This window comes from Asterias rubens, chromosome 9 (assembly GCF_902459465.1).
Source record: "Asterias rubens chromosome 9, eAstRub1.3, whole genome shotgun sequence".
NCBI classification, from domain to species: domain Eukaryota; kingdom Metazoa; phylum Echinodermata; class Asteroidea; order Forcipulatida; family Asteriidae; genus Asterias; species Asterias rubens.
Genome location: NC_047070.1, coordinates 2,334,797 through 2,349,747, shown reverse-complemented (window position 1 = coordinate 2,349,747; position 14,951 = coordinate 2,334,797). Strand labels below are relative to the sequence as shown.

Here is a 14,951-nt window from a genome sequence, read left to right as displayed (position 1 = left end):
ATTCGGCATAAAAACACAAACAAAATACAAACATAATCAAAACAAAACAAAAGCCAGGGATATATGCCTGGAATTAAAAAAGTTTACCTAAAAACTGTAGCCCGAAGGCCTTCAATTCCAATTCCAATGAATATTTTCTGTTGAACCTCAGCAGAATTCTGGGAAAGGTTGAATGCAAAATTTTGCATTAATCGTTTCTCAAAATGAAATGTTTCGAGTTAAAAAATGATCCAAACCAAAAGGGAATAGTTTCTCAGAAAGGTTTATACTATCTACAGCTGCAGTGCTTTTTATAGAGTAAGTTTTTATAGTCTGTGAATTTTTTGAGTATTTACAAATGTATGACCCTACCTTGTAAGTTAAAGGGAAGGTACACGCTTGGGAATTGTCAACGACCAGTCTTCTCACTTGGTGTATCCCATCATAAGCATAAAATAACAAGCCTGTGAAAATTTGGGCCCAATCGGTCATCAAAGTTGCGAGAAAATTATGAAAGAAAAAACACCCTCTTGTTGGACAAATTTGTGTGCTTTCAGAATAGGAATAAAAGTCTTTTGTAATTTTAGTGAGAAATTACCTCTTTCTCAAAAACTACGTTACTTTAGAGGGAGTTGTTTCCCACAATGGTTTATACTATCAACAGCTCTCCAATGCTCGTTACCAAGTCAGTTTTTAAGTTAATATTTGATTTGAGTAATTACCAAACGTGTACATTCCCTTTAAGGGAGTGTTGTCACCTTATTTTGGGCAGTAGGGGTGATGCACCTGGGACAGTAAGCTGAAGTATGACACACAGTAGACTCAGAGCCAATGTCATGAAGCTGTCCCAATGTCACGAAGCTGTTTAGCAGAAAATATTGCTTTTAAAAAACAAATTTCTCTGCGTTAACCCAATAGCAACTGCACGTATTATAATGTACAATGGTCATTTACTCACTGATGGAATCCTATATAATATACTTGGAAACCACTCTCAACAAACATCTCGATATATTTGTTTATCATCTGTGAACAATCTTGTGTTGCAAGTTTTATTTATTTGGTAGACCATAAGATACTTCTACTCACAGGAATTTTTCTCAATTTGACCTCCCATAATTGACCTTTGACCTCTTGAGTTTCCAATATTTTTGGAAAACGATAATGATTTGCAACATTCCTGCATGGTGATGCTTAATGTTTTTCCTCATCAGCTTTTTATGCTTTTCGATACTTGACCTTGCAATTGGTTGAGGATTTTGTAAATGTTTTCAACGGCAATTGTATACAGTAAATGAGAAAATTTAAAAAAAATGATTGCTTATCATTATGGCTTTTAGTGTCGACATGTGAAGAGAAAAGTATGAGATTGTGAAAAAAAAAATTGTGTTCAAAACCCCTCATTATTACATCATTCAAAATTGCACTATTTATTAATCACATTTGTGTTTTCTGGTGATTCTTGAAATAACTACACATTGTGACATTGGTATAATTTAGGGGGAAGAAACATGTTTTGTGGATGATAAAACTAATCTAGCATGTTTATTACAAACATAAGATTATGGACATGACATCCCAAGACTTTGTTTTTACGATGAACGTACAACCATGACAACAAACTACACAACGGCGACGGTAACTTTTATTCATTAAAATCAAAGATGGAAAACACCGTCTTTAATCTTTCAAATTTTGAAGCTTTAAATATCACAAAATATAGTAGATGGTGGCAAAATATTTACTTGTAAAACTTCAATGTCACTTGAATCCAAATTCACCGTCGTCAAAATCATACACGCAAAGTTTCTTGCAGCGTTAGTGGACTCTGCTGTGTGTGTGAGCTTATGTAGGGTTTGTTGGGTTTCTGCACTTAATGCATTAGGCCGAGTAAAAAAAAAACATGTTTCACGTCTGGGTTTTTCAAAAAAAGGAGGAAGAGGGTTTTTTTATTTTTTATTTCAAGATGGCTGCCATTCTTTGTTAAAATGTCAAATATCCATTGTTTTTTCTACTGCTGAAATACACAAAACATAAATGAAACAATTTAGTCGAGGCATTCAGACAAGACATTCAGATTGTTTTTGCTGAGATCATTTAAAATAACCCTATTTAAAAAAAATAAAAAAATAAAAGGGCATCAAAAAATAAAATAAAAAATAATATAAAAAAGGAGGCGGCCTGTAAAAAGGAAGGGGGCGGGGATGCTAAACATGTTTCTTTTTATACTTGGCCTTATATCTGGGCCTTGTGCACTGTATTTCGTGTGTTCCTCAGTGCTTTTTGGCCAAGTAAAAACAAACACCAGTTGATGACCGGGTGTTTCCAAAAAAGAGGAGGATGAGGGCCTTTTTATTTTTTGTTTCTTTCAAAGGTGGCTTTTTATTCAAATTGGCCACTAATTCTTCAGTTTAAAGGAACACGTTGCCTTGGATCGGATGAGTTGGTCTATAAAAAGCGTTTGTAACCGTTTTTTTTCAAAATGCATATATGGTTGGAAACATGTTTTAAAAGTAGAATACAATGATCCACACAAATTTGCCCCGAAATTGCGTGTTTTTCCCTTTACTGTGCGAACTAACACGGTCGGCCATTTATGGGAGTCAAAAATTTGACTCCCATAAATGGCCGACCGTGTTAGTCGACGAGGTAAAAGGAAAACCGTGCAATTTCGAGGCATGTTTGTGTGGATCAATTGTATTCTACTTTTACAACATCTTTCTACTTATTTGCATTTTATAACAGACGGTTACAAACACTTTTCAAAGACCAACTCGACCGATCCAAGGCAACGTGTTCCTTTAAGGTCACCTGCTTACTTTTTTGTACTATGTAGTAAATTACAAGTTCTTAAAAGATAAGTAAGTTAAATGAGAAATACACAGAATTTTTTTTTTTTTAATTTTAAAATAATAACAAAATTTTTAAAAAGGGTGCAACCTCAAAAGAATGCGGGAGGGGATGATTAACTTGTATGCTATGCTCAAAAAAGCAACCTGGTTTTGTACAAATCCCATAATTCTTCAGTCACTCTTTGAAAAGAAATTTAATAAAAAATCCCTTAACCATCCAAAGTCACAAGGTTCAAAAGTTCACATCTGAGACAATTTCACAATAAAACCACATTATATAAATAAATTAAAATTTTCATTATATTTTTGACTACAATTTTCTTGTGTCCATCATCTGCTCTTGAAATGTTTGGCCAGAATTGGGAAAATTTTCTCTAAACAATGAAAATAAAGAAAATCCATCCTTCGTTCTTGGAAGTCCTTATGTTTAATAAAAAGGTGATTCATAAAATTGTTTCAATTTAATTTTTATAACCAATAATGACAATCAATGTGGGATGTGAGGTTAATCGTGCAGATGTTTGAAATCATCCCACTTTTAAACCGGAACTGTTAAATGTTTTTCCAAGCACCATCCGACAATATTACCTTTCAAATTTGCTACCAACACACAATGGACATTTCATAGAACTACCTGTGGTGGTGTGATAGTGGTGACATGTTTGTTCACTGAAGCATGACATACACTTGTGGGCGTACAGAACGAAATTCTATAAGCGCATTCCTCCCACTTGCAATATTCCTTTGAATTAAATTGTACTGTTTTGTATCATAATCTGTGATGGTTTTCAGGGTTTGCCCTTAAAGACACTGGACACTATTGTTAATTGTCTAAGACCAGTCTTCTCACTTGGTGTATTTCAACATATGCATAAAATAACAAACCTGTGAAAATTTGAGCTCAATGGGTAGTCAAAGTTGCGAGATAATAATGAAAGAAAAAACATCCTTGTCACACGAAGTTGTGTGCTTTCAGATGCTTGATTTTGAGACCTCAAGTTCTAAATCTGAGGTCTCGAAATCAAATTTGTGGAAAACTATGACACTTCAGAGGGAGCCATTTCTCACAATGTTTTATACCATCAACCTCTCCCCATTACTCGTTACCAAGTGAGGTTTTACGCTAATAATTATTTTGAGTAATAACCAATAGTGTCCACTGCCTTTAAATTATTTTTTGACTAGCCATCTGGACCAGTTAATTTATTGTCATTTTACTATGACTAATCCGTCAGGTTTTTCCACCGGTCCACCTTCAATATTGAATAGGGTATGCTTTTCAACACTGAACTAGCCAGCCTGACCACTTGGATTGAGTTATGACGGGTCCTTGGGTGTCAAAGGAAAAGTTAAACCTGCAATGGTTTTTGCCTTTTTGGAACCGTTCAATCATTTTAATCATGTTACAGGCCTAACAAAGTAGTTGTTTAAAGCCATTGGACCCTTTCGGTAAACAGTGTTGTCCAAGGCCCACACTTTGTGTACCACAACTTCTATATCAAATAACAAACCTGTGAAAATTTAGGCTCAATCGGTCATCGGAGTTGGGAGAAAACAACGGAAAATCCCACCTTTTTTTCCGCGCTTTTCGCCGTGTCATGACATGTGTTTAAAATAAATCCGTAATTCTCGTTAACGAGAATTTATATTGTTTTGCTGTTTTCTCAAAAAGTAAAGCATTTCATGGACTAATATTTCAAGAGAAGTCTTTCACCATTGCCTTCTGTAAACCCTGTAAGTTATTTGTAAATCTGTGAACTTTTATTTTTTTTTCTGAACCGAAAGGGTCCAATGGCTTTAATAAAATAAACCTGTCAACTTCTTTTGAGATTGCAGACTGTTGCAGCGAATATGTCCATGTAGGCAGTCTCTAATTACAAATCTGAGAACGTAGTCGGTAACGTTTCTCAGATTCAAACATTTAGGTATAAAAACATATGAATTTAAGCGTAACCACATTACTTCAAAGTGAAATGTTTTTCAAAATACTTTAGGTCTACTGGTCTATGCTATCCGAAGCTGCTATAGGCATCTAACCAAAAGTTTTCATTGTCATTTATTTTTAGAGTGATAACCAAACGTATACCTTCCCTTTAACCGGGGTTTGGCCTGCAGTTTTCAGAATGCTGGTTTTCAAAGTTGATGAGGGAGGGATGGGTGGGGATATGTCAGTCTATGGTTATTTTGGTTTGTTGTTTGCTAATAAATGGATAAGACCTACCAGTTCATTTTTTTAATTGAACATTTCTTCTATAGAACTTGTTTGCATACGTGTGTACCACCAGGATAATCGTGTACGTCATGAATCTACCGGCACAAAATACATCCTGCGTTTTTCACACTAATTATACAAAAACAAACTTGTTTACGTAAATTGCAGTTCACTGTTTGCATTATGTGGAAATTCCATGCAGCAGTTTTCCAGTTCCATTCAAGTGTACAAAATATCTGTATTTATTTATATTTATGATGTGTCAGTGTTGTACAGTTGCAAGTGTTGTTAAATCTTAATTGCTTCATACTATTATAATGCCATGCCATTGCAAATCCTCAAGTTTTGTTCACCAAGTACAATGTACGTTGGTTCACCCTTGTTGACAAAAAAGTGACCTTCTATTTTGTACATTCCATGGGCAAAATTCATAGGGCCTGCCCTTTGTAAATTAATCCCCCTTTTAAACGGTTTGCACACAAATAAAAAATTACCTAAATTTTTTTATTTAATTTGTTGTGTTCTTTAGAATGCAAAAAACACATTTTGTAAATTAATCCCCCTTTTAAACGGTTTGCACACAAATAAAAAATTACCTAAATTTTTTTATTAAATTTTTTGTGTTCTTTACAATGCAAAAAACACATTTTGAGCTGCACATACATCAAGTTATTGCATCATTCAAATTATCTTCTTATTATTCAAATAGTATTCAAAGTTTCATAAAAATCACTAGTAGTAGTACAATCTCCATAAAACAAGCTTTTACTCACTGAGTCTTGCACTATTTGTGCCGCGGAAAGTCAAGATGCTGTGATTCTCACAAATGTATGTGATGTCACAGGTCACATGGTTCATTTTAGGAAGTGTAGGCCTACATGTTTTTGCATGATTTGTGTAATATGTAGCCTAATTTCAGTCAGTGCAATTTCAAGTGCTAAAACTTGCGAAGCGCATTAGAATATTGCTTAGCTGTAAACAGGTTAACTGCCAAAATTTCATGAGAGTTCACATACTGCCAGTGGCTATCAAGTCATTTGTTTGCAAAGTAGAGAAATCTGTATACAATGTACTGCATGCTGTATTTATGTTTTAACCAGGCCCAATACAATTTGATTTAGCTGAGCTTTTCTAAAAGCACAAAAGATAACACAATTTTGCTTACCAAAATTAGATTACTTGCCAAACCCTCATGTCATATGTCGGCAGGAAATTGTTAAGCACTATTTTACATGTATACCTTTCTGTAATTGGCGCAGGGGTTGTTTGGACTTGTCCTAGGATATTAAATCGTATGGCTTGTCCTAAGTTAGGACGAGTAATTCGTCCTAACTCGAGATAAGACTAGTCATCCACTCCAGGTCATTTACTACATGTAGGGTGTACACAGGTAGTAAACATTAAGCTTTTTATGCAATAATCCAATGGACATTCCTGTAATTCCATCTGAGTATATAATTATTGTGTGTGTGTGTGTATGTGTGTGAGTGGCTATTCCGTCAGTGTCAGTAATACCATCAATGAAGAGTCATTCTACTTCCTTGGTCAGATTACAGTGAGCAATTTTAGTCAAGGACCAATTGAATCAAATCCATTTAGTCCGACTATTAAGGTATCAATGTCCTGTGTATTGACTGCCACCTGCTGACTCTGTCTGAATTCCGGTACCTGATTTTGCTATTTCTGCATGTCATTGAATCACTTAAATCTTTTAGCATCAATGTATAAAACCACAAGGGAAACTTACTGGGTAAATTTTTAAATGATTTTGGACGGTTGAACAAAGAATTGACTAAGGTAATCCTCTGGCTGCCACTTCCCAGGTTGTATCGTAATTAGGGTGTGATCCCTGGCTACACGGCAGTTAACGGTTGTATGGCTTCTGACTGGTACCCAAAACAAAGATACTGACAAAATAGGGACACCGCCAATATAGGGCTAGATAGCTCAGTTGGTAGAGCGCCGGCACGTTAATCCGGAGGTCTTGGGTTTGAATCCCACTCTTGTCAATTCTTCGTCAACCTCATAAATCTTTTATTTACATTTTTTACATAAAGCATTGTTTACAACCCTCTATCCTGGACCCAATTTCATACAGCTGCCTAGGCACAAAAACTAGCTAAGCACAACAAAATAATGCTTACCAGAAAAAGGTTACCAGCTAAAATACCATTTCATATCAACAAAATGTGACTGGTATACTGTTTTTTGTTGCTTAGCTGACAATAGGAGACTTTCCAACGCTAGGTGGCAGCAGACATACCGGGTAAATTTCCATTGTTTACGTAGTTCTGAACATGCGCATAATTCTGAGAACAATGGATTTACCCGGTAAGTCTGCTGCCCTCTATCGTCCCAGAAAGTCTCCCATTGGTTTTAACAATATTTTCTTCTGAGGCAGCTCTATGAAATCAGGCCCTGCCCTGGACTGTTACTTTCATTGTAAAAGTTGCATGATCAGTAAAGCAATTATACAAATATATGCAAAAACAGAACAAAAACCTTAGTTCATTTTGTAATGAGCCACAACATTATACTAAAAAAATAATTGATATCTTCATGTTTTGATTGACATCCTCTTCTGTATGAAATGACAATATTCAGACCTTGCAGCATTGATTTAATCCCATCTGTAAATATTGAATTTAATAATGTCTTCATTGATAAATCACTGACATCAAAGTGCATTAAGAGTGAGCCGTAAGTGTGATCACCGACAGCCTTTTAGTCTAGTCAAACAAAAAGCATTTTGTGCATTTGTTTGAAAGGCATTTAGTTGAAGAATGTCTGCACAAAATATTATTAATAAATAAATAAAAAATGAAAATAATAAACCAGTTACACCCAGTTTGTAATCATGTGCAGTGGATAAATTTCAACTACTTTTTGGAATGAAACTTTCAAAAGGTTAGTTTTATTCTACACATTACAGGAAAAAAAAAACGCTTCAAAAAACCAAAGGTTGATATTTAATCACCGCTACTTTGAGAGGTCTATAATTATTGGTTTTAGAAAGGGAAGTCCTTCAGGTTTGTTCCTGAAGTTGCAAGAGGGTTTATTTGACCCCCAGGTCACCTCAATGACTATGATGGATTTATCCCTTCCTATTACAAAGTTGTATATTTCTTAACAAAGGGCAACAGGGTTAGCGTAAAGGGCACCGAGGGCAAATTGATGTATTTGATGTATTAGGCAATTTACAGCTTGGGCTGGAAGGGCGTTACAACCAACCTGTGGACATTTCATCAGATCAGGTGATCACGTTTTGGAGAAAATGGCCAGTAATGGTTGTTGTATTGAAAGTCATGCTCCCCCTTATTTAATTTAGGGGTGGGGGACACATTTCTATTCAAACAGAATGATTGGATTTTTTTTCCCGGAGAGTTGGTTTCACTTCCAGTACCAACTCTTGAGATACCTTTAAGATTCAAACTTTTTGTCATAAAAATGATTTCTCATACTGTAGGTTTAGAAAAATTGTCATAGATTATTGGAATTAAAAAATTTGAAAGTACATTCTATGCAGATGGGATGTAGAATGCTTACTCTCCTTGTCGTGTTCATTCCTTCTACCCACTAGATAGACATAAATTTAGCACAAGTGCTGGTTAGAATAAGTTTTACACAGTGGCATAACCAGTGATAAACCTCTCATAAACCTTGCCCCGCCCTCGCCCCGCCCTCGCCCTGCCCTCGCCCCGCCCTCGCCCGCCCTCGCCCCGCAACAATGCACAGATGAGTGGTTCGATACAGTAAATAGCCCCTCAGATTATGCCACCCCAAAATGAAAATATCTGGTTGCCCAACGGTTCCGAATATTTCTGAAGAAGTCACTTCATGTTTCCTTTATTTTGTCTTTTTATTTCCACTAGACTTGTTGGTGATCTACAGACTGTGTGAAGTCATGTTTAGTAAGATGCAAGACTAATACGGAAAATCTCATCCTCGGGGCAAGATGATTGGACAACGGTTAACCTACTTCTTATGAGTTCATCATCTACTCTGATTCTCACCCAGACTTCCTTGGTACCCTGCTCTTGACTTGGTCACCAGTGCCAGTGACTCCCATTTGCCACCGGAGCCCAGTCTGGTTGGCAAGTCTACCTCTGATTTTGAGATTGTTACCGGCTATCGCAGTATTTGAGAACTGAAGTGTTGTGTGGAGTGTGGACTTGGTTGGTGAAGACTGAGTTCGTACCGGGGTATCATTCGGGCATCTTCTCACTAATTGCACCGTCTTCTGGAGTTTCCTTTTCTTGAACGGGGAAGAACAAGGCGTCGTCATGGCGTCTGAGAGCTTGCCATCCGTCATGCTGATCACTGCAAATGTAGGATCAATATTTGAAGATGTAAGTAGTTTTTGAAATTATATGTTTTTCTCAATATTAGAATTCATGTCGGGTAAAACTTATTTTATTGTGAAATAAATTGCACGCATTGGATATTCATCAGCTTGAATATTTGAGAAACATTTTTTTTTCTTCAAGATTTTGTACTACGGTTGATTCATTCCAATCTAAGAGTAGAAACAGAATTAAGACATTTTAAAATTGTATTGATTTAAAGTTAAACGACTTTAATGTGTGCGCTTGATAAGAATGATCAAGTTTGTTTTTATTATATTATCTTCAGTTCATGTAATTAATAATTAAGACATTTTAATACAAGTGTGATTATTTTACTCTCTTCCTCTTACAGCCTGAGAATATGTTACAAGGATGGCTCCACAAGTTTTTTGAGGTGAGTACAAAAACAATTTGATACTAAGTTTAAAATTAATATTTTCACCTCACAATTTTTCAAGATTAAGAATATTTTGATAGTCAGTAGAAGTGACCCCTGCCTCATACTGTTCATTGTCTGTTGTGGCCGAGCGGTTACGCGCACCGGACTCGAGCTCTGTTGTTTCAGATCAGCAGTGTGTGGACACTATTGGTATTTGTCAAAGACCAGTCTTCTCACTTGGTGTATCTCAACATATGCAAAAAATAACCTGTGAAAATTTGAACTCAATTGGTCGTCGAAGTTGCAAGGTAAAAATGGAAGAAAAAACGCCATTGACACACAAAGTTGTGTGCTTTCAGATGCTTGATTTTGGGACCTCAAAATCTTATTCTGAGGTCTCGAAATCAAAATCAAATATTATTTCAGTCCAAAATTATTGTTTTTCTTTTTTTAACTACGTTACTTCAGAGGGAGTAGTTTCTCACAATGTTTTATTCTATCAACAGCTCTCCATTGATTGTTACGCTGTAAGATTTTATTCTAACAATTATTGTGAGTAATTACCAATAGTGTCCAGCCTTTAAGCAAGATTTTTCCTTCAGATGGGACATCAAGCCATCGATTCTATGTACTTGGATCGGTAGTGGACGTATAACAACCCATGGGTCGATTTCAAATATACAAATTACATGGATAGTCCTAAGTTAGGAGGAGTAACTGGTCCTAACTCGAGATAAGACTAGTCCTAACTCTTTGTGAAATCCACCCGAAAACACTTATCAAGGAAGAGTGTGTTAACCTCTGTGTTTCTGGTTCATATAGCAAGCACTCTCGTTTACAAAGTTTTCCTCAGGCTTGAGAGCTACAGTGATGAAGTTCACTCATTAGGCATCCTTGATTTCATTACCAAAATTACATAATAATTATCAAAACCATTATCCTTATCATCAATAGGGTCATTATCCATCCGTTTTGTATCTCGCTGATTGTTTCCGTAATCCCTCCAAATTTTATTTAATTACTACAAGGAAATATCAAATGATTAGTATTAGATTGTATTATACTAATCAAGGGTACTGTGCACTTTTGATGTTAAATCGTTACCATTAGTTTATCTTGTTACCCCTTATGTTAGGCTCATTGAAACCTATTCAAGCATAAAATTGCACTGATGTAGAAGTCATGCTTGACTGAACAAAACAATTAAGAATGGAACAATTCTGAATAGATAGAAGCATTTTAATTGCATTCATGAATAAACCAAGAAGGGTACAGAACAAGAAATATGCAGACTTTTTTTGTATTTTTTTGTATTTTTGATTGATCGGCTTAAAATTAAAACAACAGATACACAAATTGAAACATCAACAACAATACAAATTACATTTAATTTATTTTTAAATATAGTTATAAATATAGGAAAAAATAAGGATAACAATAATTTTAAAAGTAAATTTCCCCTTTAAAGGCAGTGGACACTATTGGTAATTACTCAAAATAATTATCAGCATAAAACCTTACTTGGTAACGAGTAATGGGGAGAGGTTGTTAGTATAAAACATTGTGTGAAACGGCTCCCTCTGAAGTAATGTAGTTTTCAAGAAAGAAGTAATTTTCCACGAATTTGATTTCGAGACCTCAGATTTAGAATTTGAGGTCTCGAAATCAAGCATCTGAAAGCACACAACTTCATGTGACAAGGGTGTTTTTTCTTTCATGATATCTCCCAACTTAGACGACTGATTGAGCTCAAATTTTCACAGGTTTGTTATTTTATGCATATGTTGAGATACACCAAGTGAGAAGACTGGTCTTTGACATTTACCAATAGTGTCCAGTGTCTTTGAGCAAAAGCAAAATTTCCATTTAGTGCACACAAACTAAATGTGCACATCAAGTGTCTCTAAGACAGTAAAGAATACAATTCTCAGGTCTCAAAGTTGACACTGGACCGCAGGATGAGGCCTGTGATTTGACATGTAGCATCGGGCCAGTAAACTCCTGACCGGGCTAGCCCAGTGGTCTTAATGTTTTTCAATTGAATAATATTAGGCTACCTCATTGTGTGGTATATTTGTAAACAAGATCTCATAATATCTTTTAATTCCCTTGAGTATCAAAGAGTCCGAACACATACACGTAAGAAAAATGTGGTAAACATGTAGATCAAGATCTTCTCTTAGTTAGTGCTATTTCAACTCATTTTGATTCTGTTCTTGTCAAATAAATGTTGGTCTTGTTGTAAAGATTTTGAGATACAAGCCCTACAGTCTTGTGGTTTTTACCACCAAATTCGAGCCAAGATTCTCTTGATGCAGCTCTTAAAGGCAGTGGACACTATTGGTAATTACTCAAAATAATTATCATCATAAAACCTTTCTTGGTAACGAGTAATGGGGAGAGGTTGATAGTATAAAACATTGTGAGAAACAGCTCCCTCTGAAGTGACGTAGTTTTCGAGAGAGAAGTAATTTTCTACGAATTTGATTTCGAGACCTCAAGTTTAGAACTTGAGGTCTCGAAATCAAGCATCTTAACGCACACAACTTCGTGCGACAAGGGTGTTTTTTCTTTCATTATTATCTCGCAACTTCGATGACCGATTGAGCTCAAATTTTCACAGGTTTGTTATTTTATGCATATGTTGAGATACACCAAGTGAGAAGACTGGTCTTTGACATTTACCAATAGTGTCCACTGTCTTTAAGTGCAGCATCATGCAATTTTTCATGTAGAACAGAAAACAACCAAGGCTGTATCCATTGATACATGTGTTGCAGGCATAGTATGCTTCGTTTTTGAAAGGGCAAAGGCACCAAGGCATTTTCTCCTTGGAAAGGGCACCCTATGAGGAAGTTGTAAATGTCTACTGGAGCATTTCAAGGGCACCAAGGCAATGATCGTGGGGCATGGAGGCAATCGCCTTCGTTGCCTCCGTGATCAGGCCTGAGTTGATTCGGGCGTTCCCAGTAATCAGTATATTCCAAAAGCATGGATGACTGATGTAGCTACTATTGCGTGTATAAGATGTACATATGGGAATGCCTCGCCACTAGCTTTTTATGTAAAAAAAAACTTACAGACTGCTGTCGAATTCCCTTTTGTATTGTAATGACTGACTGCCAGGCAAGCCCTAGCTATTATGAATTATTATAATACTCACACATAGAAGGGAGAGACTAGCATGGTTAATCTGTGGATAGGTTTATATGGCACGCTATTTGACAGTCGAGCCACTATGCATTAACATCAAGATGATGAGAATGGAGTACTTTTATTGCTTGTGTATATAAGATTTACTATGGTGTGGCGCCTCTTGAGCGCATCTCAGTTTGTTTGGTTTTCTCTAATGAGGTTCTTTGTTTTTTGCTACCATTTTAAAATAAAATAACCACTGATTGCCCTTTTATGTTCATTCGTAATCTACTGATGAATTTACCCCTAATTGCCTTTTTATTGTTATGTCTATGTCCTGAAATATTTGTGAACCTATTGTATATATACACATACAGACATGCGGTTCATAGATACTGTATACTTCAATAAAAGTTAAATTTATTCAGTTTATTGGATTTACAATCATAGTTATTATTATTACTGGTTTATTGTAAAAAAAAATCATATGTTTGTCGCAGTCCAAAGATTGAACTAAAATACAGATTTACATTTGGAAAGATTTACAATGGAGAAAAATGTTCTTCAATACAATTCATTACAACGTAAACAAAATATAGTGAAATTGAAATTCATTCAATTTTAGGTGAGCAAAGGATCTCATTAGCATTCTATCCGTCAAATTTAAAATAAAACCTCTCATTTATTTTACCTGACCATTTCTACATTCCATTTAAAACCTGCGCAATCTTTAAGAAAGGCAGCCATTACAGTTGCCCATTAAAGGCGCACCTCTTGAGTTTAATCAAACCTAAGTATCCAAAAAGGAAACACTGAGTGGTTGTTGAGCGTTGACTCTTCCTTCCGCTGTGTGCAGTTTGCCTCTCTCAGCTTCGGACCCAATTTATCGCAAATGCTTTTAGTCCTGAATGTTAGGTTTTTTTCCTGGTTTGTTTTATATGTACATCCTATAGTGAGGGGGATACATATAATTCGCTACTAAAATCACTTGCATCGGCATTACATAACTAAAGTTATGCTGTTTTAAGGAAATGACTGCCATTTTGAATATATTACGTCATAATAAAGTCAAGGTCATCAACATAGTCACCATAAAGGATATTAATTTGTTACAAACTAATACCACCCTCGTTAAATTCCTTGGCCTCAGAAACATAATTTTGGCATGTAGAAATCCAACCATGGTATTTGTGTTTGCTTTATTACATTTAAAAGACGTAATGACGTCATAATGACGTAATTCAAGGTCATCCCATGCTCAGATTTTTTGGAGCATGACTTTTTTGAAATCTACGGGTCAAACTGATGCTTTGGTGAAACTTTGGTGCTTTTGTCCGCCGTGTCACGATCTTCGTGTTTTTTGTCCTTAATCCACCTCACTACTATGACTGTTCAATGCTTTGTGTCCATTAGTGAAATTGGTATGCCATTGTTTTTTTTCTCAGTTATGTTTAGCAATGGAGTTGAAAAGCAGTGACCATGCATTCTCTCAAGAAATTAAAAAAAATAAGACGAGAGATGTACTTAAGAATAAATTATAATAAATCATTCTTATATAGCTCACATCACTGTGAGGTCCCTATGACCTGTGCTGTCAGTATATTCCCACAATAATAATAATAATAATATCAAAGTCTTATTAAGCGCACATATCTACCAAACAAGGTAATCAAGGCGCTGAGTATATACAAACTTTCAATATTTCACGAAAATGACGGATTTGTGAAGAATATATGACGACCAAAACCCACCGCAGAAAAATGTATGACGCCATAGAATGTGAATCTGTTGAAATTATTGGCGTTGCAGGTAAGATTTGAGTTATGAAGCTTTGAAAATTTTCCGCCCCAGAAACAGGCCTTAATAGTTAGGACTCTGTATCTGTGTACAGAGAAAGAGTTCTATAGGGCTACTGTATTTATAGTAAATTTATGGATTAACAGATGCTTAAACTAAGCATCTGCAGAGAATTTGTAGAAATTTATTGGAATTCTCAACAGAATTGTACTTTTGAAACTCGTGATCGAGTGATTTACTCTTTCACAGTG

The 14,951-nt window shown here is 35.6% G+C and overlaps 1 protein-coding gene across 5 annotated transcripts in view; it reads left to right on the top strand.

The window, feature by feature from the left end:
• Positions 1-14,951, top strand: part of LOC117294440 (inositol polyphosphate-5-phosphatase A-like) — a 77,982-nt gene that overhangs the window by 1,881 nt on the left and 61,150 nt on the right. For 4 of the 5 annotated variants that reach the window (XR_004519533.1, XR_004519534.1, XM_033776840.1 and 1 more), the window contains exons 2-3: positions 8,916-9,392; positions 9,742-9,783. Coding sequence is in view for 3 of the 5 variants with exons in the window: in XM_033776840.1 (XP_033632731.1) it covers positions 9,327-9,392; positions 9,742-9,783 (108 nt within the window). In the remaining 2 variants the exon portion in view is untranslated. The remainder of the gene's footprint in view (positions 1-8,915; positions 9,393-9,741; positions 9,784-14,951) is intronic. The other variant, XM_033776841.1, reaches the window with a different exon arrangement.